Source organism: Melospiza melodia, chromosome 3, assembly GCF_035770615.1.
Source record: "Melospiza melodia melodia isolate bMelMel2 chromosome 3, bMelMel2.pri, whole genome shotgun sequence".
NCBI classification, from domain to species: Eukaryota; Metazoa; Chordata; class Aves; order Passeriformes; family Passerellidae; genus Melospiza; species Melospiza melodia.
The window spans coordinates 15,302,734-15,324,913 of record NC_086196.1 but is presented as its reverse complement, the minus strand read 5'-3'; the positions used below and the strand labels follow the sequence as shown (position 1 = coordinate 15,324,913).

Below are 22,180 nucleotides of genomic sequence, written 5' to 3'. Positions count from 1 at the left end.
TCCCAAATAAAAACAAGAGGCAGGAAACATCATATCAGGGAAAATTGTCTGCACTTAATTCAGTGTAATTTCATTCAACTTGTTATTTTATTTTGGTTTTTAAGATTTTTAATAGCCATACTTGCTTTCTGGAAAAAATATCAAGTTTTCCAGTAAGTCCATCTTACTGGTTTAAGACAGCAGTAACAGCAGTAACTGCCAGACCCCTCCAATTGCTAGTTTATATGCCATCTGATCTAAATACTTTTCCTAGAGATTACTGATTATGGCAGTGGGGATTTTCTGCCATTTAGCACATTTAAGTTCTTGACATCTCACAACCTTTGAAGTCTCTCAACCAGAAACTCCCCTGTACCTCTTTCATCCTACTGCATTTGAAGGCATATCAGCAAAACTCTTCTGAAAGCAAGTATACATCAGGCCAGTGTAGTAATTTCAACTCCAGCACCAATACAAAATTTAGGTAAGAATTGGCATTCCTAAATTATATGCCTAAAGTAATTTTCTTTTCTAGCATCATTTTTTTAGCCCTAATTAATCATGATTTGTAATTTCGATACTGAACAGCAAATCTTGAAAGATATCAGCACTTGGGTAACATATAGCAAATTAAGAATGTCACATTTCAACAAAAAGATCAATGCTCCTAAGACTTTGATTCCATCTACCTACCATTTCCCTGTGATTTAGAAGTATTTCCCAAGATATATGTCTAAACTAGATGAAACTGGTTTTAATCTTAGCTTCAACTGGCAAACATGAATATCTAATTCCTTCTGCACCTAAATGATTTTCAGCATTGCAATAAACTAATTTTGAAATCTGTCAATCCTAAATCAATCATTACTTTTGTCTGAAAGGACCAACACAACACGATAGAACTTTTCTTCCCAAATTCTAATGATAAGCATCCCATGTAATCTCCTCTCTCCTTGGGATCAAGTAACATCACTAATTTCTGTAAATGCAATACTTTGTTTAAATTACTGAGAAATCTATGGTTTTTATTATAATCCTTGGGTCTTTCAGTCTGCCCCCTTCCAGGTAACACTACAAATCATTATTTGCTCAACCTGAGTTTAAATTGATTGTCACTGCTTTTTCAAGGGGATGGAAAATTCTGTGAAAAGATGACTTCACAAAGAAGGCAAAAGCTAACTTGGATTTGAGGATGTCTGGCCTTCCCAATGACCTGAGATATCTGGATGACAATTTGCAGGCAAAGTCACTGAAATTTCTAATTATCATCAGAAGAGTCACTAGAGAAAAAAAAGCTGAAAAGAAATTCCAAGCCAGACTGCAGGATCTTCAACTGAACAAATTCAACATGCCTGAAAGCAGCACAAGAGGCATTAAATATTTCAGCCTATACTGCTGCATGAAAAAGCTTTTCCTGCAGTTTTATGAAATGCTTTGATACTCACACGGTATTCCCCTATGAATTCAAAAGTATTGTAGAAATCTTTGTAACAATATTGCTACAATATTGTACAATCCATTTCAGAAATTTAAGAACAATTAACTGTGAGAAGTCTAGAACTATAGAATCAAAATGCAGTTATCAGCCTAGATGTAGGGGGTTTAGGATAACAAAGAGCTTCATCAAATACTTACTTGAGATCTGGGGTTTTTTCTTATTTAGTATAAATATAAACAGCTGTCAGAATGAATATGAATCTATCTTTAGTCAGCCCAGCATTAAAAATTTACAGTACACAAGTAATTATATAATTTTAAATGTAAATAAATAGAAATATAAACTTCTCCTCCCATATCTGCCTAACTACCCTTGTACTTTCAATAAATTAAAAAAATCATGCAAAGAATGATGCTGCAAATCAATCCTTTAAGGCAAAAAAAAAAAAAAAACAAACAAAACCATCTTTGACTTGTTTAATTTTATTAGAACAGCTTACTCAAAGTTAACAGTGCTGAACACTCTCTTCCTCATGCAAGAAGTATATTTAGTTTTAACTGCTTTCTAACTACCTCTACTCAGAGACAGTGTGGGATTTTTGCATTTGCAGGGCAGAGCATTTTTTAACTCAAGCCTTCTCTCCAGTGTGGCACAATCAGAATGTTCTGAACAGCTGGTTAGGAAGATAGCCAAGATGCAAGAAAGATGTCTGAGCCTCCTTTTCAAGGGCAGCCAACTCTTGTACTGTAGGTGCCAGAATATCCACATGGCCTTTATACAGTCCACCTGCCAAAAGAGATACAATCTAAATTACATGTTCAAAGTCACTTCAGCAGAACTAACAATGCCCAACCACAGTCATTCAGAGAGTTAATTACTTTATTAAAAAAAAAAAGCACAAAAAAAACCAGAACAGGTATACACATACTCTTGTCACTTGCAACCTATAGGCTGCATGTAATGCTGCATGTAATGCAGCAAATGACAGCAAAGAGCTAGCAGCCTTTTATAATTCATTTATTTATCACCTATTTTTTTTTATTTATAGTCTATTATTCTGTAGTGACACAGGAGACAACAAGGAAACTGAGCACTGCATAGCAAGAGAACTTGAGAGCAGTTCATCCTTACCTCCCAGAGCTCTCTTCTGCCCATATGTAACTTTCCCATCAAAATCATCCACTGGTACTTTTATGTCTGGTTCAACTTGGGCAATAGTGCAGTTTAAGTGTTCTTCAATCTCCCCCAGCAACTAAGAGAAAAACCCCAAGAAGTCTTTAAGTACTCTTATGGTCCAAGACTAGTCCAACTAGGGTTCAGAACGGTCAGATTTGAGTAGTTTGGACAGGAATGGTACACAAAACAGTTTGGTCACAGATACAGAAGACTAACACCTTTTTATTAGCTCAGATGACACAACTTCATTTCCAATTTCAGTGTGGTTTTACCCTACCTAGAAGTCTTCATTTCATACACTACCCTACTTGCATGAATGAAGCTACTTTATAACACAGCTCATAGTCCAAGCTTATTTTACCACAGATGAGGTGTATTTGCCCTTCCTCATTAGAGAAAGAAGGCAAGTACTGCTTTTTAACATGCATTCATGGCTGGTACACAAATCCCAATGAAAACCTACTTAAGAGATAAACTATTTCCAGGCTAGACAAACAACAGTTTTAAGTGACAATTTCGCAACAAACCATCTAGACTAACATTCTCTTCAGGATATATATCTTAACAGACTTTGATTAGGAAGACTATAAGGAAACTGCAAGTAAGATTCCAACAACATTGGCTGGGAATATTAAAATAAATTTTTATAATTAAACAACTTACAGAACATGTAACTTGAAAAGTCTTCTAATTTCTTCTTTAAATGTAATCAAAGGTTACAAACACCCTAAGACTAGATTTGTACTTCAACTACACAGGCGAAACAGGAACTTTATTCTGGAGTCTGTTAGAGGAATTGGGGAAGATTTAAGAAAAATGCTTACCTGCATCTCATTGTACCATATGGTACAACCTCCTTCTTCCTTCAGCCTGGTGTTATAACACCCTTTTCCACGACTACTGCATACATGATACCAAACCTAGAAATAATGCAAAACGACCTCTAAACTTTGTGAAATAGTGTAGTACATTCATTTTGACTAATTATAGCATGAAAAAGAATTCAGGAATCTGTTTATGTTCTCCTTCATTTAAGTAGGGACAAAAGAGGAATTTTTCAATGTAGGATAAGAAGGTCTGATAGCAGCTGGGGACAGAACCTCAGTAAATAATGTCTGCTCATCTTTGCTTTAGAGTATAATTACCTTTTCTTTTTCTTTTGCCACAAGGGAGATTGCCAAACCCATCCTGAAACATTAGGAGACAAGGGAAGGAGAAATGCATTTCAGTAACTATTGCCAACTTGTGAAACAACAACAACAAAGCTCAAGAACACCTGGTGGCTGCTCTGAACACACACATACCTCTCAGCTCTGCCGACTCTCCCAATTCGATGAACATAGTTCTGTTTTTCATCAGGGAGTGTCACATTGATAACTGTGTAACACAGACAGTTCACAGAGAACACAAGATTTTTTTTTTTAATGTATGAGCTAAGGTCAGAGATCAGACACCTAAAGTATTATTTTCATTGCTGCAATTCCACTCCTTAGTCTATGTACATACTTTATTACAACAGTTACAGGTACAACCTGCAATAAAGGCTCTCACACTCTAACTGCTTTCTCTCTGATTATTTTTTGGCAAGAATGGAAAACCAAATTAATGATTCCCAAAAATGTCAGACAACTAAGTATTTGAGAACTTATGGTGAACAACCAAATTAAATATTGCCTAGTTTCAGCCTTTAACATCTACATCTCTTAAAATTATGCTATAAGCCATATTTATTTTAACTACTGGACAGGCAAATATATTGAAGCTCCAGTGCAATTCAACAGGTTAAGTTTAAAAAACTGTCTTACCATATGGTACACCATGAATATCAATTCCTCTAGCAGCAACATCTGTGCAGATCAGGAAACGGACATCTCCTCTCTGCAAAAACAGAGCTGTAATGAAGTGTGCTAAACACAGCAAGCAAAATCCCAAGCAATTAAATCATAGTCCTTTGCACTTCACCTTTAAGAACACTTCAAGTAAAGCATGAATAGTTTGGTGAATTTACATCCTTGTTTCTTTCCCCAGAACCATAAGGCAAACAAAACCAACAAACAGTTTCATCAAAACTAAACTGTAATACTGAAATGTTTTTAAGTGACCAAGTACTAAAGACCTTAAAAACCAGTGTAATTACTATAGAGTTTAAAGTTAGGTTTTTATTTCAAAGTAAGCCTACTATCTTCTGAATTCAAACTCACAAAGGTCATACTGATTACTAGTGCAGACTTCCACCTACAGAAAATGTGCCTTACAATTTCACGAAGTGGGACAGAGAGCATTTGAATGCAATTTAATTTAAATAGAGAACTAGGAACACAAATTAACATAGAAATTCAGATATTGGGAGGTGAGGAAAAAGCCTTCAAGAATCTGCTGCATCACCTTAAATCTTTCCAGGTTTTGCTTTCTTTCTTGAGGTTTTCTATCACCATGCAGACAGACACATGAGAACTGATGTCCCTTCCTATCAGGGCCTGAAAGAATGTATATGCATTAATTACATCACATATTAAGCTATGACACAAAACCATACAGAACTGGAAAAAATTTCAGAGGCACTGTGGTTGAAAAAATACGCAAGACAAGCAGTAATACACAATTTCTCCCTCCTCCCAAGAGCAGACCTATGCAGGCACTTTTCCGTACTCCTTCCTGTTTTAAGTTTCCTTGTTTCTACAAATGCTTATCTTCACCTTCCTCCTCACACATTGCTTTCACTGTTCCTGTGTTTTCTTTCACATTTCTCCAATGTCTTTTTAGGTGTGAACATCTCTTCCCATGTCTCTTCCCCTTACTGACTATCAATTTTACTAGCATATTTCAGCAGAGGCACCATATATCTTCTCACTGGTTCAAACTTTGGTGCATGATGGGTTTCCATTCATTTCAGAACTATCTGGAACAGGTGCAAGACAGTTCACTGCTTTCACAAAGAGAACCCCTGCAGCTGTCTGCTACAAAACTCTGAATTTTATGCCCAGTCAGTATGCAAAAAAACTGAAGCACGATTTTTTTGTGCTGTGTCCCAGTACTGGTGATCTCTATCATACAAATTTGGTGCTGAAAAAACACAAAAGTGAGAAATGTGAGCTGAATAAGGCTGACATGAAAACATTACCTCCACCCTGCTGGATGAAGTATTGCTCCATATTATCACAGTCTATTTTAGTCCTGCAGAAGATAATGGCTTGATCCATCTTGTGCTCTTTAATTGCTCGAACAGTGTATTCTCCTTTTAGAATTTTAATAGCTTCAGACCACATTTCTAAATAAAAATAAAGAAGTTATTTCACTCAAATTGTTTAAAAACATGAAGAACCTTTGAATTGCATATCTTTGAAGTTCTCTAGCCTTCAAGTACACAGTTAAACTTTCATTATTAGAGTAAGTAAGCTAAGCCTTCAGTTTCTACCTCTCCATTCCACGCTCCTGTGCTCCAAGGTGACACAATACAGGAAGAATAAAAGCACTCATTTCTTATACACACCAACAAAGACTTGCCTACAAATCTGCAATATATATATTCAAGTCTCTTTCCCACTTCCAGAAACACGTTTCTCTTCAAGACATTGAGAATGCAGAAATAAAATTTTGGAGGAACATGACTCAAGGCCAGTATCTACTACAATTTACCTTTATTTCAAAACATTTACAAGAATGTCATGATTTCTTAGTGTTGCTCATTACCTGGAGTGTTGGCACCAGGCCGTGTATTGTCTTTTGCATGTACTTCATCAGTCTAGGAAAAACACAAACAAAAAAGCCCCTCAAGTCAGTAGCCCACTCTTCACAGAGAAATACTGAACTCCATTAACTTGTGACTAGGAAGAAGCAGAAGTTTAGAAGTAATCTTAGCATTCTGCTCTCCTACCAGCCATGTTTACCCACCTTTGGCTACAGGAAGGTCTTGTATTTAAGAATACAAAACTTATATTCATAAAAAAGGGCAATAAAACTATGTAGCCACTGGATAGGAAACACCTTTGAACAAAGTGAAGAATTGAAAACACACAAACAAACCAGAATAAAAAGACTTTGCAAAATATAGTTAAATCACATAAATAGCAATTCCTTATCTTTTCCCCTACACTAGCCTGAATCAGATATAAACTTAAAATCCAAAAGAAATAAACTCACACTAAGACTTAATGACAACACATGACAAACAGATGTTCCAAAGACAGAGATTAAGAAAAACCATAGATTTGTAACTGCATCAGAGTTGCCAAGAACAAAATATGGTTCCAGGTTATTCAGAACTTGAATACTAAAGACCTGAACAACCAACACCTTCTCATGTGAATAGGTGTCAGGTGTATGTAGAATCTGGAATCTCAAATGCAGTCTGATAGTGAATCCATTCCTGTAAAACCTCCTCATCTCACATGGGTTGGAGACAGAGCTACCTTATAGAATGACCCATCTTGGCAGGCTTATTCCCTCCTGGCAAGTCAGAAAAGAGATACTAAGTACAGTTAGGCCATGGACCATTAGCTGTGAAATGAGTGAAAAAGCACAATGCCATGGTTCTCTAGTGCAAATCAGACTGTTACTCTATCAAGCTCCTCCTCAGTCATGTTTGTAACACTGAGCTGTTCAGAAACAGTTATGACACCACTGATATGATGCTGAATACCAGGGAAAAAACCATTTCAGATTAAGCTGTTTCAATAGCCAGCAAAGATCCTTCAATATTAGGCCCCTGTTCTGAAGGTTAAATAAGGAAACACAGACAAATAACCTCAATTTTCACTTACTCTGATATGATTCTTGCCGAGCCTTTCCCAGAGTTTATCAGTTTTTGGATTTACAGGCACAACTACATGGTGTACAGTTTCAGGGACAGAATCTTCTCCTTTCAAATCTACCCAGGTAGGAAAATGCATGATTTTTTCGGATAGTTTTTTCACATCAAAAGAATGCAGGGTTGCAGAGCACACAATCACCTGAGAAGAAGAGAGTCACATGGATACCACTGAAGATAAGATCCTCCCAGTCCAAGAAGGTGAGAGTAGAACTGTATGAATGTTATATAGTTGAATAGCATAATATAGCAAAACAGAAACTGTTTGGATCTCCTCATCACAGAACCACTCAGTTGGCAAGAGTCAGGACACAAAATAAGTTGATTAACTATTCTGTTACAGAGACCCAAAAAATTACTAGGAATAATGCAAAACTATTGAAAGCTGATGAATCAAGATTATTAATATGTTAGAAATCATAAAGTTTGTGTTCAGTCATGTTTGCTAGATTTATATATAAATAATTCAAAATAAATTGAAAACTCCTGAACACTAGGCTTCAACATCTAGGAGGCTAAAAATATTTTCACGGGCAATTACTGAACTCACTGAACACGTGTTAGTTTTGGACAAGAGCTTTTGGGAACTCCAAAGAAGCATGCTCTATGCCAAATAATAGTCAACAACTGAAAGCAGAACACACAACACACCCCCAAAAATATTTAAGCAAAAAAAACAAAAAAAAAAAACCCACAACAAAAAAAACCCAAACCACAAATATTTTATACCTGGAGTCTCTTTCCATCTGAGGTTATCTGAGGAATTTGACTATGGATTCTGTGTATGAAATCTGAATAACCTTGGAGGAGAAGGCCATCCTGTGTGGGGATGAAATAAAAAGAGATGAAGCTACAAATCTCCTCTCATTTCTCAGTCTTTACACTTGAGTTAGATAAGCAATACAACCCTTGTCTCAGAAGTTCCTGCTTTTAATTAGCTGGACAGGTCAATGCATAGCAGGGATATTATTACTAAGGAGGAAAACCCAGTAAAAATGTGGAGCACTTACATTATAGCTGCTGAGAAGCTCAGCAGCTACTCCTAGCTAACACCCCAAGGCATTTGATCTTTGTGAATATTCAGATGTACGACCAGAGATCAGAGAGATGCCCTTATTTCATAGCACATTCAGCACAACATTCACTGTCCTCAAGACCTGCTGGGTTAACTAACATTTATATTTTATCTTTGTCCTTCGAGCTCCCTGCAGTGGCAGGGACAGACTTCAGGATCTTGTAAATATAATTTGAAATGCATTTTCCTATCAGAAAAATTCAAAATAGATTTAACAGAGAGGCCAGGAGTGTGGGAGGGGAAACAAAAAAAAAAAAGTAGGTTACTATGGTTGCAAACAAGGAGAGGATTAAGGTGGAACAGTCTATAGGTACCTAACTGTTCCACTGAATTATCAAATACTATAGAATAATCACGTTTCACTTTTTTGCAATTATCATACTGCATTTAAGAACAGAATTTAAGTAGCACTCAGTTCTCTACATACAGCTTCATCCAGAACCAGGAATCTAACTTGAGATAAATTAATCTTCCCTGTTGAGACCAGGTCATCCAGCCTTCCAGGAGTTCCAACAACAATATCCACCTATGAAGTACATAAAGAGTATGAGTTGGTCCTGTAACTAACTAGAGACATGAAAAGTTTTATCTAAGCTTAACAATATGAAACAATTATCAGTATAATGCTTTATTTTCTATTAATTATAACTTCATAAAATCCTAGAGTAATTTGTGTCAGAGGGATCTCTTGAGATTATCATTTGGTCTCCACTCCCCACTTTCACATGCAAATCAATGACAATTTCTAGGTTACTTTAGGTAGCTGCCTAATACAATTTTCAATACCCTTCTGGAAAGGGATCCTACAACCTCCTCTCTGGGCAACCTGCATTTTGGTTCTAAAGTCATTTCATTAGCAGAATCTACCTTAGGGAGGAAGCCTTCCCTTTTTTGGGAAGTGCTGTGCCCATTTTTTCCTTCCCTGGATCCCAAGCTGTGTAATCTTGTTATCAAAAGCCAACAAACAGATTTGTTTTTAAATGGGGATAAATTTTTCTCAAGGTGGAAGGATACAAAATCTACCAACTACAGAAATAACTACAAATTTTGCCAGACAGAAAGGTTCACAATCAAGAACTTAGCAATCACATGGAAGTCTAATAATCTTCCAGTTCAAGTAGGCTTAACAGAAAATTTTTATTTTGGCAGCTAGAACCACTAGAAAATTTATCAACAGTGATGTGCTTTCACTTCCAAAAGTGAGTGTTAAATAAAAAACATGGCCCTGTGACTCTGTTCTCCCTACAGTGAGATTGAATCAATTGTACATTCCATGCTGCTGAAACCAGACCACTTCCTTCTATGTGGGACTGATTTGTAGTGCAGGTTCATCTTGATAACTGCAGACTATTATTATTCACGAAAACAGGACAGAAGTTAATAGGAAAACTGCCTTGTTGTTAAAGAACAAATGGCAAACAATTGAACTTTCATTTTAAGATTTTCAGGAGTACTCAGGCTCCAAGAGAACTTAAGTGTATAGGTACTTGTATTGACATGGAAGTAAAGGAACAGCTGCTAGACTGCTGCAACATGAGCTTCCTATCAACAGTACATTTTCATTTCAACATGTTTATTATTCTTATTACATGAGTTACCACCATTAATATCCTCTAGCAACATCATCAATTACTTGGAACCCAAACTAATAAATCATATGAAAAAAAGGCAACTTACACCTTGTTCCAGTACAGAGAGTTGATCTCTTGCAGCCACTCCACCAATAATAAGCAGTTCCCTAAAATTACATCAATATATTCGACATTTACCCATTTACTATATTCAGAAGGTACACTCAGAATCAGTCTTCAGACAGATGTTTTTATTGATAGCTGACAATTAACAGCTCTGAACAGTAATTTCAAGAACAAAATAATAGAAAAAATTAATTTTGAAACTCATCCTTTCACATATACTGTACTTCAGTTCAAGTGAAACTTTGTTACCAAATTGTAATTGGATGTGATTATCACTGTTGTTTTAAGCAAATTAGCACCGTAACAAGTTTAATCTTACAAAAAATGTTTCTTAAAAATCTCCAAGATAATGTAACTTAGTTCACTAAAGTTTTCCTGTGTCTTGAAAGTTAGAAATGCAAATAACAGTAAACTAAATTAATCGTTCATTGTAGCCTGCCCATTCCTATTGCTTAGTCCCAGCAATTCTAGCAAATGAACTCTTATAAACAGATTGCCGTTTAGAATTGGGAAATGTTTAAGTTTTAGAAGCACAGTTGTCTCTCAAAGCAGAGACAACTTAAACTCAAAGCAACTTACAGATGAATCATTTTTCAGAATTGCACCTCTACGATAATTTGTCCTGTAAGCACATTAATTAAAGAGAACAGACCCTGTATACAACTATTTGAGGGAGATGAAAAACAAACAAAATGAGGGGGTAGAGGGAGATGGGGGCATAGGAAAATGTTTAGAAGAAGGGCAGTAAGCAGATAATGTTTATAACCAAGAGAAGCATGTGAAGTGTCATACTAGTTATCACTGATAATTAAAAAAAAAACACCTACCCACCAAATTTCTTGTATGAGAAAAAGGCAGTCCACTGATAAAACATACCAAAAACCCCTAAGTGGTCTAACTGCCGTTGCATAGCCAGAAGTTTGGTTGGTAGCAGGTTATTACTGATATTATTATGGTTGCAGATCATGGTTCACTTACTACAAAGTGGAACCTACTCCCCATCTCCCCATGAAGTTACAACCATGGAAAATACCATAAATGCAACTAACAAATTCACTTTTACCTTAATTTGGGATTATCAACATATTTTTTGAACTGCTTCACATTGTTCAAAGTTTGTTCTGCCAGCTCTCTTGATGGTTCTACAATCAATGCTTTTGGAGCATTTGGCAGGTTCTGTGCTTGAACGACTTGGGCATTTCCTAGGTGGACAAAAAAAATCACCATTAAGACAAACTACATTCCTATTCTGGAATTTTTTACTGGAAACAGATCTGGATTTTCTATTAGTAATTAAAATCTAATAATTTTAAATGCTCCATTGAAAGGTGATGTGATTGCTTTCTCAATTATGAGTAACTTCAGAATAATGATCAGAACTTACAAGTGGGTGTACTAGCCATGCAGGATAACCCATTCCATTGTGGAGCATAAAGACAGAGACATTTTTACAGTAACACTGTTGAAAAACTTAGCTGGACTTATTTTATGTGATATACTTCTAAATTCAAAATATGGAAAACTACTGGTGGTTTAACAGTAAGAAAATCTGGTATACTTTCAAAAAAGCATCAATATTTCTTCATTACTGCTGTATTTAAGATCTTTCTGATTGCAATTAAAGAGATTCAAAGATGCTCTGCAACATAATCTGAATATAGAGATAAGAGAAGTTTGTAAAAACCCAACCTACCTGAGTGTTGTGATTTTACAACACTACCCTCAGGAGCCTTGCAAAGGCCAACATAGCCATCTTTTGGTGGAAACTTGAAATCTTCTTCACCAAAATTGAATTTCAATTCGGCATTCTAGGTTTCAAAGAAGTTGTGTCATACACACAGATTCAAGAGACCGCATAAAATGAGCAACAACTCAGTAATGAAAAAATCAGATTGAAAAGGAGATAAGCAAGGTCTTTTCTTCTCCCATCTTAGACATTCCTCTTCCCCAAGTTGCTGGAACTTAAACTCCCAACCAAACACACAGAAAAAATCCAAAAAACACCCCAAATAATTTTTTCTGAACTTGTACATCTTTGTAACTACTGAAAAGATTTTTTTGTTAAAATCTCTACTGCTTGAGAGACAGACTCAAGAAGACTAAGTCAGAAAGATATAGTACCACCTTACAGTAATGTTAGAGTTCAGAACAAATGAAACAGGCTATCTGACTTTCAAGCTATTTGCTTGTATCAGTTGAATGGCAGTATACAATAGTTTATAACACACAACATAGCACTGTTATTAGGAATTAGTTGTCCATTCTACCTATAAATTCAAGATTAAAATTTGAATTTTAACATTTAGCTTAAATGTAAATAATTCAAAGCTATTTTATTACTTAAATGGTACTCAAAGCTACTTTATTACTTCAGGAGTGAATACTGGTAAACCAAAGAAAACTGACTTTACATGCACAACTGCAGTAACTGTAAGTGGCTATGCAAATTTTATACTTAAGTATTAACAAACCGGGAAAAATTATAAAAATCTTGGACATCTGCAATATTCCTGTTACCTTCAGTACACAAGCTGCAAAAAGTGCTTGGTTCCTTATGTGTGGTGGGATTTCAAATGCAAGGCCAAGGTCCTTCCCTGAAAGTAGGGTTGGTTCAGTCAGACTCAGCAAGTGTGTGCATTTCTCTCCTTCCCTCCCCTCCAGTGAAAGCATCCAAATAAAATTCCAAACAAAGAGAATAAAACTTACCATTTTTGGAAAATTTTATTTGTCCTTTTTCTGTGTCTAGATAACAGCCAATTGTATCATGCATAGTGAACTCCTGCAAAAAAAAGATGTTTGTGAAGCCAAGACATTTTCTGTGCATTAAGACAACTTAGTGCTTATATTCTGTCAGCTTTTAGTGTTCTCATCTTTCCCTAACAAATGCTGATTATTGACAGAAGTCAAGCAAATTCAATTTATTTCAGTCAGACCATTGTAAATAGGACACACATTTTTATTTGATTACAAGTCTTCAGTAAACTGCCCAACTGAACTTGATATTTAAACATTTATTACTGCTTAAAATTTACATCAGAAACCAACACAATGGCAACAATACATTTAAGTAATTTACCTGGAAGTATTCTGCATTATGGAAAAGCACACTATCACATATTTATTAGCCAATGTAAATCTAAGCTTAGAACACCAAACATGACATCAGAAAACTGTATTTTAACTATAATAAAAGGCTAATGCTTGAAGATGACACTATATGCATATCATGTATGCTTAAGTGCTTTATTTCAGTAACTTAATCTGCTAATTTTAAAAGTATTCAATAACATTTATACATTATTAAGTGCTTCCAATCAACAGCTCAAGAATCCCTGTTAAACAGGCTACAGTAGTCGTAAAAGTTGCAGGTTTTATGACATTGTGGTGTTATTATCAGCACAAAAAAATTAGAGTTTCTGCTTTAGTACTCATTTATTTATGCTTAAACATCTCAGTTCCACTGCTACACTACACAAAATCCATTACAGATATTCCCAGCAGACACTTCAGAAGTGTACATTAAGGTAATGGCAAACCCAACTCAATAGCCAGAAGTAGTGCACTCTATGTTTTAGTAGAAATTAATAATGCCTTTTGACAGATTACAGAGTTGTGAAATTACTTCTATTTTAACTTCTAGTAAACAGAATATGATGCCCTCACTTGCATGTATATACAGTGTAAACATATGGGTTGATTTATTCAAGCTAAAGATGAAGTCAGTCAAGACAAATCTCAAGAGGTCAATTAACTTTTAACCTGTAACACACAGCAAAATTTTAACTTCTAAATAAGAGTCAATATAATTGCAGTATAACCACTATCATGTCTCAGCTTATAACTGTTTTGTTGAATCTTTTAATAAGCTTTTATGCAAAAATGCTTCAATGTTCCATTGCCCTTGTGCCCAGTGAGCCTCCCTTAGCAGTGAGCCCTATTTCAAAAGACAGTTGATTGTAACAGCACAAAACTAACATGCAAAACTTTAAAAAATATTTCTGCCAAATGCAATTCAAGCTTACCTCACCATAGCTGTCAAATTGCTTGTTGTGAGATTTCTTACCAGTGCCACCAAATCCAAAGCCAAATTTATCAGTGCCTGAAGACAAGACAATAGGTTTTTATCTTTTGGTTGACACATTATGCTTTTTCCTTTTGGTATTAGCAACTGAAATTTCCAACACTATCACATAAACAAATAACACACAGTGCTAACCACTAACTTCTGACCTGGATGTACACCAAACCAGATTTATTGATTTTACCAGTCTCCAGTCATCTTCATTAAAAATAAAAAAAAAAGCATAAAAGGCAGAAAGTCACAGCAGACAAGAAAGCACTGCCACAACCAAAGACTTCCCCTTACAGGAATTAAAATACTTATACAAAACATTTTCAACTCCCCAGTACTGGGATCCTTCCCGAAGACTTCATTCTCTGCAACACTGGAACAGCACTCCACCCATTCCATGTCAATATAAAAACTACCTATAGGTTCTTCAGAAGGAAACTCACCCAGATCTAGTGAAGCCTGCATAGTTGACCAACCAACTCTGCACAAGCCTTGGTCATGACAGGAAACTTCATAGTAGTATTTGCCTTTAAAAGAAAAAGAAAGGATCTAATACAATACCCAAATTCATTAAGGTGATTCAGTCTTGCTACTTCCAAGACCATACAAATCTAACATCCCAGTCCTGCTGAAAGTGCCATGAAATCCCCTACACTGTGTTTGTGTGAAAAGGTTGATTGTATACCTAGGTAGGAAACGAAGAAAGAGCAGGCAAAAGGGACTCACTGAGAAGTAGAGTGTGAAAGGCTCTAAAGGAGTGACGAGCAAGAGAGAAGTGGTCCTACTCAATGCACAGGACCTGATAAAACTCGGGACACAAGGTTCTGCAGAATCAGAACCAGACCAGCAGCATGCCCCAGCATCAACAACTCCTTGTGCCACTTGAAGAATATCCAGCTGGCTGTTATGTACACACAGACAACAGAAATATCTGCACACCCCATTAAAGGAGACTGTTTAGGGTCTTGCTGAACATGCTCCCAGAACCACTGGAGTATCAGGATGACTCTACTTCTGAGTCAAGTGTTAGGGTTGGCCTCACACCTACTGCTACAACCACAGAACCAAGAAATTTTTGAACATCTGCATGAAGTCTGTGAGGAAACAACTCAAAGTACTGTGTGTATAGCCATTTCCTAAAAAAAGGCATTCTGATGAATATTATTTACAATTCTGCCTCCTGCAACTCAGTCTCCTATTGATGCCTGAAGATTTTTAGCTTTCTCTGCATACTTCATGTATTTGTAGCTTAGTAGAGTGTTAAATGCATAGGTATAACTTCTAGTACTTTTCCAGTTCTCTTTGCAATAGGGAACAAACTGTTTGATACATTCTTAGAAGTTTTGTTTAGTCTTGCTTGTTAGTTTACCAAGGACATTTTATTTTGTACCACATATCGTAGACATAATAAAGGCAGAATCTGAGGACCAGGGGGAAGACTCCAATGGGGCAGAATCCAGGGGGAAGGGTTACCCAACCAACTGCTCCTCTATCTGGAAAATACTGGCTGGATATTCTAACTGTCCAATCTTATAAAACTACAGGAATCTAATTTGGGGTGTGGCTCTCACCATATTGTGCACCTGAAGGCTTTCAAGTAAATGTTTGCTTTTCTATTATAAGTTTAAGGTTGTTTGGGAAGATTTTGTTCTACTTTCAGGCATCACTATCAGGGAAACGGTAATTTACAACACAAGGAGAACAAAACTGATATGTAACTTCCAAGTCTTAAGCTACTAAATTTGGTCAGATGGATAGAAAGTTTTTAATGCAACCATCTACATTAACAATGGCTGACCAGCAGGCATTTCAGCTGAAACTTTTCTGGAAGAGTATTCAAAACACATCACTTTATATGTACCTTTAGTCACTCCTCTAGTCGCTCTGCATCCATGCCATTCTTTTATTTCTCTGCTTTGACAACACAAACCATCCGATCCAATTGCTGAAAATCACAAGACAGTTTTAGTTAAAGAAGTTGCCTGCTTTTAAAAGAAAACTTCATGCATTCTTTCCTCTAGTTTATTCTTTTTTACCAAGCAAAAGTTCTGAAGAGAACAGCAGGACAACTCACCAAAAGCTGATCCTCTGTCATAGGGGTTCATTTGCCATTTATTGAGCACTAAGTTTGAAAGACAGTAACAGAAAAAGCATTTAATCCACAAAGCAAGCCTGAGAAACTCAAATTAGAAGCTCAAATTGTTTCTAGAGTGTGTGGCTCAATTTTCTGGGGAAATATTTTCATTTCAATGAAATTCATATAAGCTCAAATGAAGGCCTACAATCTGAAGGAAGGGCACAAATGCTTAATGCAAACAGATTCTATGCAAGTTTAGATTATTCCATTAAGAACACAGATTAAGTTACTTAAAATTGCAACTGCAAACAATGAAGACTTTTATAAAATAAGGTGCTTCACACAATCACCATCAAATTCAGATAGAAAATATCCAAAACCATATTAAGAAGAACAAATCTGAAATGCATTATTTGCCATTTCTGTTCCAAGCTTACATTAAGGTATCCTTCAGGCTGTAAGCTAAAATGTCATTACTAAGGAGCTAAGATACATGCACATAGAATTTTTGACTTCATTTTTCATATGCCCAACAACATGCTATAATAAAATACATACATGACTTAAAAAAAAACAGGTGCCATTTCAGTTAGGTTTACTGAGTGTATTTGTGCATTCACATTACATTCTCTCAAGGAGGATTTGATTTTAACTTTTTTAAAGTTGACTTTACTGTCACCAATGTAGCAGTAGTTATAATGATGACAACTTCTATAACATCTTCAGAGTGTTGTTTGTGCAAATACTGTTCATTGACATAAAACCCAATCTTACCAGTACCAAAGAATGGACATGGTTATTGGCTTTACAGTTTCAAGCCTAATTAAATGGATGCATAATAGACTCTCAAATACTGTGAGGATATTATCATAGTTACAATCCATTCTATATGGGTGAGTTCCAGCCCTATGCATTTCCTGCTCAATTCAATGTTTACTAGAAGAAACAAGATTATCAATTATTCAATTCCAAACCTAGGCAGGTGCCAAAAGGAACACAACAGATCTACTCAGCACACCAGAACTGAAAGATCCTACACTGTTATCCCAGCCACACAAAAATATGTTTGAGCCCAAAAGAGATTTCTGCTCAAGCTCACTTAAGAGGCCCAAACCAACTCCATGGTGTCATAGCTGGTCTCATCTAATCCTGCAATAGAAAGATATTTTTTAACTCCTTCTTTTAAGGTGGACTGCTACCACTTCACATCTTGCAAGGCATTCACCTAGTATGAGGCTTCCAGAAGAATGCTGGAAAGCCAGGTGTGGATCAGCCAGCCTCAAGCTGAAAACAAGAGCATTACTAAGAGTCTGCAGTCAAATGCACACCAGTTCTTCCCATGATTCCACCACTAAATTTATATTCTCTGTTTAATAAAACACTAAATGATGATATTTACATTACTCCAAATTATGGAAAAAAATATTTATCTAATGGCAGGTTAACTTTACTTTTAAAAGTGACAAAATCAACACAAGTTAGCAGAATTTTGAATTTAAGGAGTGTGACACAAAAACTTACCTGCCCCTCCAGTTTTAATAGTGGCTTTTCCTTTCTTGCCTTCCATTTGGTCTTTCAGTGTTTCATAAACAATCTGGATAACTGGAATGCTGAAAGCCTAAAATGAAAAGTAATTTTCATTCCACAAGTTATACACTTATTTCCAGCCTCATTTTTGGGTGCAATACCCACAGCCAGAAATACTGAAATACATTCCTACATATATGTTGGTAAAGACTATTACCAAAAATGCTTAAACATATATAAACATTCTTCCTGCATTCCTTAAAGACTATTACCTTCTGCTAATATAAATTTCATTACTTACACCAGTTTTTCCACTCCCAGTTTCAGCAGCCTATAGGAAGAAAAACACAAGAGTTTTACCAGGACCGTAAGGTCTGTTCTAGAATTCTGTTTTGATAAACTAAGTTTATTTTCTAGGAAGTATTATTTTGGCTTATGGAATAAAGAAGACAGAGAACCATAAAAGACATGATGAACAAGGCATACTATTCTGATACTTTCAAGACTATTGATACTGCAGCATTGGCTTGGGCAGTATCAGCCATGTTCCATACAGAGCTGGGTCAAGTATTTACAGCCAAAAGGAGCAGATAAAATCAGACAGCCCTCATTTATGTGGCAGTGCCTGTCAAGAAGCCAAAAAATAAAGCCTAATACTCCCAGATTTCATCTGCAAGAACAGCTGGAAACACATTAGTAACTCAAAGAGAATATACTTTCTATTGAAGCAGGACAGGAGAGCAAGTCTAACTATGGACCCATCCAGAAAATTCACCACACAAGCAACAACTGAAAGACACAGGATTTCTAAGAATAGGCTACTCTGCCTACATACCATAAGCACATCACCACCTCCTAAGATCAACGGGATGGATTCTGCTTGGATATCTGTAGGGAGACTACAGGAAAGAACTCATTAACACAAAAAAATGTTCTACATCAATAGAAAAAGAAATTTTCGCTTATCTAGAAATTCACAGAAACCAAATCATCTGCAATATAAAGCAGGTAACTGCTATTTCTCCTGGCTTGCACTGGATTCAGCTGCATCTTGGTAAGAGCACTACAATTCACATCATTATGCTAAACTATAAAAAAAACCATTATTAACTATATATTCCTTGTCTTCTTTTCTTCAAACGAGTTTTTCTTTAAAGCCACTTATGCTGACCTCATTTACATGATTCCTGTACAAAAGTGGAAAAAAAAAATTAAAGACAACTAAGCTCAAACAGCATTTCCAGACAATCACAGCTAATTAATATTCATATGAGAAGAACTACATACATTAAGTTTGTCCATACTGACAACTTTCTGAATGACGATTCAAAACAAACTGAAGTAAAAACATGTTGGCCAAACAAGTAACCAAACACAAGAATAACAAATTTTTTACAAGACTGACACACATGCACTAAGTTTGAGAAACACAATCATAGATCAGTCTGGAAAACATGCACTAAACTAGCATTAATTATGTGACAGTATTTCATCTAATAACCCCATGATACATATAAATAAAGCACAGAGCCTTCTGTGAAACAAAAGAAGTCAAGCACAAGCGGTGACACTCTGCCTGCCCAAGGTTAAATGTCAGAGCTGCAGTCACAGTTTGTGCTCTTCAGTCTCTCACACTGCAGAGAAGCACGAGAGATGCAATGACAGTTTAAGGAAAACACACATCCAATTTGCTTTAATGTGACAGCAGAGGTGCGTTAAGAAGCATGTCATACATTGCTGAAAGGCAAATTAGAGTTTGCCACACTCCTACTTACAGCCAGTCCATCTCCTCCACTGCTTGAGCTATCTCAGGCATGACACCCATTTCTGTAAGACAAGCAAAGAAGGATCAAGCAGTGTTATTAACCTCACATTGCCCAAAGATTGCCAAGCATCAACACTTCCAGCTACAGACAGAACCATGGAAAACCACAGAAACCAAAAAACATGCTGTTTAGGGCAACAGCATGTGCAGCCTTCACTCCAGCACCCACTGATGGAGACGTTCTCCCTCCCTCACAGGCAGCTTTGAGAGCTGTTCCCACTCAGAGCAGAGTAAGTGAGGCACACACAGGGCACAGGGGCAGATACAGACACAGCAGCAAAGTGAACACTGGGAACAGAGCACCATTCCAAGGGCAAGGTATTTATCTTTGCACCTCTAAGGAAACTGCCTATGCAGACAACAGGTCAGACTTGTAAATCACAAATACCCAACTCTCCCTACGGCTGAGGTGCAAACAGTAGAAAAAATCTGATCCTCTAAGGACTCAAGTTCACCAAATCTCGCCTGACAATAAGAACACGGGGCTTTGATTTTGACAAAGTTATTAATGACAGCCATCTTTTAAAGTTTTTTTCTTGGAAACCCTTCTAGCAAGCTCATCTCAAGGTCTGATGGTTGTACCTCAGACACAAGTTAAACATGGAGCAACATGCTTGTACATTGATGAACAAATCCTCTGTACTTAAAAAGGAAACAAAACAAACTTGCAGCTATTCAATACAGGCAAGAGGAAAGCAAATCCTAAGCAACCCAAATGCTGGTACCATCAAAATTACAATTTCTCTGTTGGCTGTTGGCCATCTCCTTGGGTACATAAGGTTACTTTAAATCAATTCCTTCAGCTACAAACATGCACCCTTCTGAGCAGAGGTTTCACACACTGGCCTCGGCACTGCCACATGCTTGCCACAGCAAGCACATGCACACACACTGAGCTGGGCTGCTGCAGGTGGGTGTGCACAGCCAAAGATGATTATTATTATTATTCTTCCACTTGCTATAATACAAATGCTGTAAGAAATGTGTTTTATTTGTAATGTGATTGCAGGAAGCTTTAATATTTTAAAGTGCTGGACTCTAATCCTAAAAAAGTAGACAATCCACACAAGCAACAAAATCAATAGCAATCAAAATCAATTCCTACTAATTCCAAGTTGGAAACAAATCCATACTTTTTTTTCCCCCATATACTTCCAACTCACACAGTTTAATTCAATATAAAGTACACGAATTTAATCAAACAATGACACCATGACATTTCCCTCAACTACATCCAAATTAATCCAAACTGACCTCTAGATCTCAGGAAGAAGCTTCAGCATTTCCCCCCGATGATAAGATGCAGAAAGTTCAGTTAAAAGGAACAAATTAAAAATCCCATGTACATTAAAACTTTACAGAACTCTGATCTTGGCTGGCTGCCTAGTTCTACAAATATCTACAGGGGGAAGGGAACACAAAGAGCGATGCTTCCTCCTTTAATAGTAAGCTTTTGGATTACAGTTTACTATTATATACACCTATATAGTTTATATAATATATATAGTTTGCTAAACCGTATCGCCAAGCAGCGCTTCTCTTACAAAAAGCCAGTTATTAGCAACTGCTATACAGAGAGCAGTTATGATAAACCTCCTGTTACTGAAACCAGCCAGCATGAGGAACGAGCCTAACTTCTAAGCAGCCCCTTTGCTAGATGCGCATATGCAATAAACCTGCCAAACCATTCCGACAACCACTTCTCACAGCCCACAGAAGGCCGAGAACACGGGGAGAGGCACGCACATCCCCCGCAGGCCTCGCAACCTCCAGCCTGATCTATGGTCAGCCACACAGCCTATCGCGGGCGAGGCTGGCAGGGCGGCCGAGGAGCTTGCACGGTGCCTCAGGGAGCCCGGGAGCCGGCGGGCAGAGGCGAGAGGCTCCCCCAGGGCCGAGAGGCCGCGGCCCCCGCGCCACGTACCCGAGAACGCCGCCATCTTCGCCGCGGGAGCGCCACGAACACCGCAGCGCGCAGGCGCGCGGCCCGGCCGCCGCTTTATGGGGCCGGGTGGGCGCAGGAGCCGCCGCGCCGCGCGTTCCGCCCCGGCCCGTGAGCGCCCCCGGGTACTGACGGCCCAAGGCGCCTCAGACTCAGACACACCGCGGTGTGTGTCGCATATACACGAACAAGGATACTCTTTATTCGCCAGGTTTTACAGAAACTTCTCCAAATTCTGCACCATCTTGTTCTAGGGTAACTTCTACTGACATTAAACGCAAGAACCTTCGGGGTTTTTTAAAAAACAGAATGAGATTGCAAGTGCAGAAGTGCAGTTTCTACAGTTACATCAGGAGCCAATGGTGCATTTGTCTGCTAAGTGGAAGGCACGGCATAAATCATTGCCTATTGCTTTCCACTGTGAAACACAGCCTCAGTCCTTCTGAAGGCAGCATGAGACACAGACACATCTGGGTCAAAAGCTAAAAAAAAACAAATCAAGCATCTCTGACAACGTACTTCTCTTGGGTACTGTGTTGCAATTTGAATACTGGTTTTGTCCCAA

At 37.3% G+C, this 22,180-nt stretch overlaps 1 protein-coding gene across 1 annotated transcript; it reads right to left on the bottom strand.

Moving 5' to 3' along the window:
* Positions 1-1,879: 1,879 nt before the first annotated feature.
* Positions 1,880-21,656, bottom strand: DDX1 (DEAD-box helicase 1). The gene is made up of 26 exons (XM_063150858.1): positions 21,598-21,656; positions 19,624-19,675; positions 18,684-18,747; positions 18,150-18,179; positions 17,843-17,939; positions 16,319-16,366; positions 16,106-16,189; positions 14,688-14,771; positions 14,195-14,271; positions 12,879-12,951; positions 12,690-12,766; positions 11,866-11,980; positions 11,236-11,374; positions 10,153-10,213; positions 8,903-9,001; positions 8,130-8,219; positions 7,354-7,542; positions 6,284-6,335; positions 5,715-5,861; positions 4,979-5,070; positions 4,399-4,471; positions 3,898-3,970; positions 3,739-3,781; positions 3,418-3,513; positions 2,549-2,669; positions 1,880-2,203 (listed from the first exon to the last, which is right to left on the bottom strand). The coding sequence occupies exons 1-26, from the start codon at positions 21,611-21,613 to the stop codon at positions 2,073-2,075; spliced, it is 2,223 nt and encodes a 740-aa protein (XP_063006928.1). The 5' UTR covers positions 21,614-21,656; the 3' UTR covers positions 1,880-2,072.
* Positions 21,657-22,180: the final 524 nt, after the last annotated feature.

Excerpts from the sequence above, each read along its gene's own strand:
- DDX1 (XM_063150858.1), bottom strand. Across the intron at positions 3,782-3,897 it reads AGAGTCGGCAGAGCTGAGAG|GATGGGTTTGGCAATCTCCC; the intron begins GTATGTGTGTGT and ends CTAATGTTTCAG. Across the intron at positions 2,670-3,417 it reads TATGGTACAATGAGATGCAG|TTGCTGGGGGAGATTGAAGA; the intron begins GTAAGCATTTTT and ends TTTTTCTCTTAG.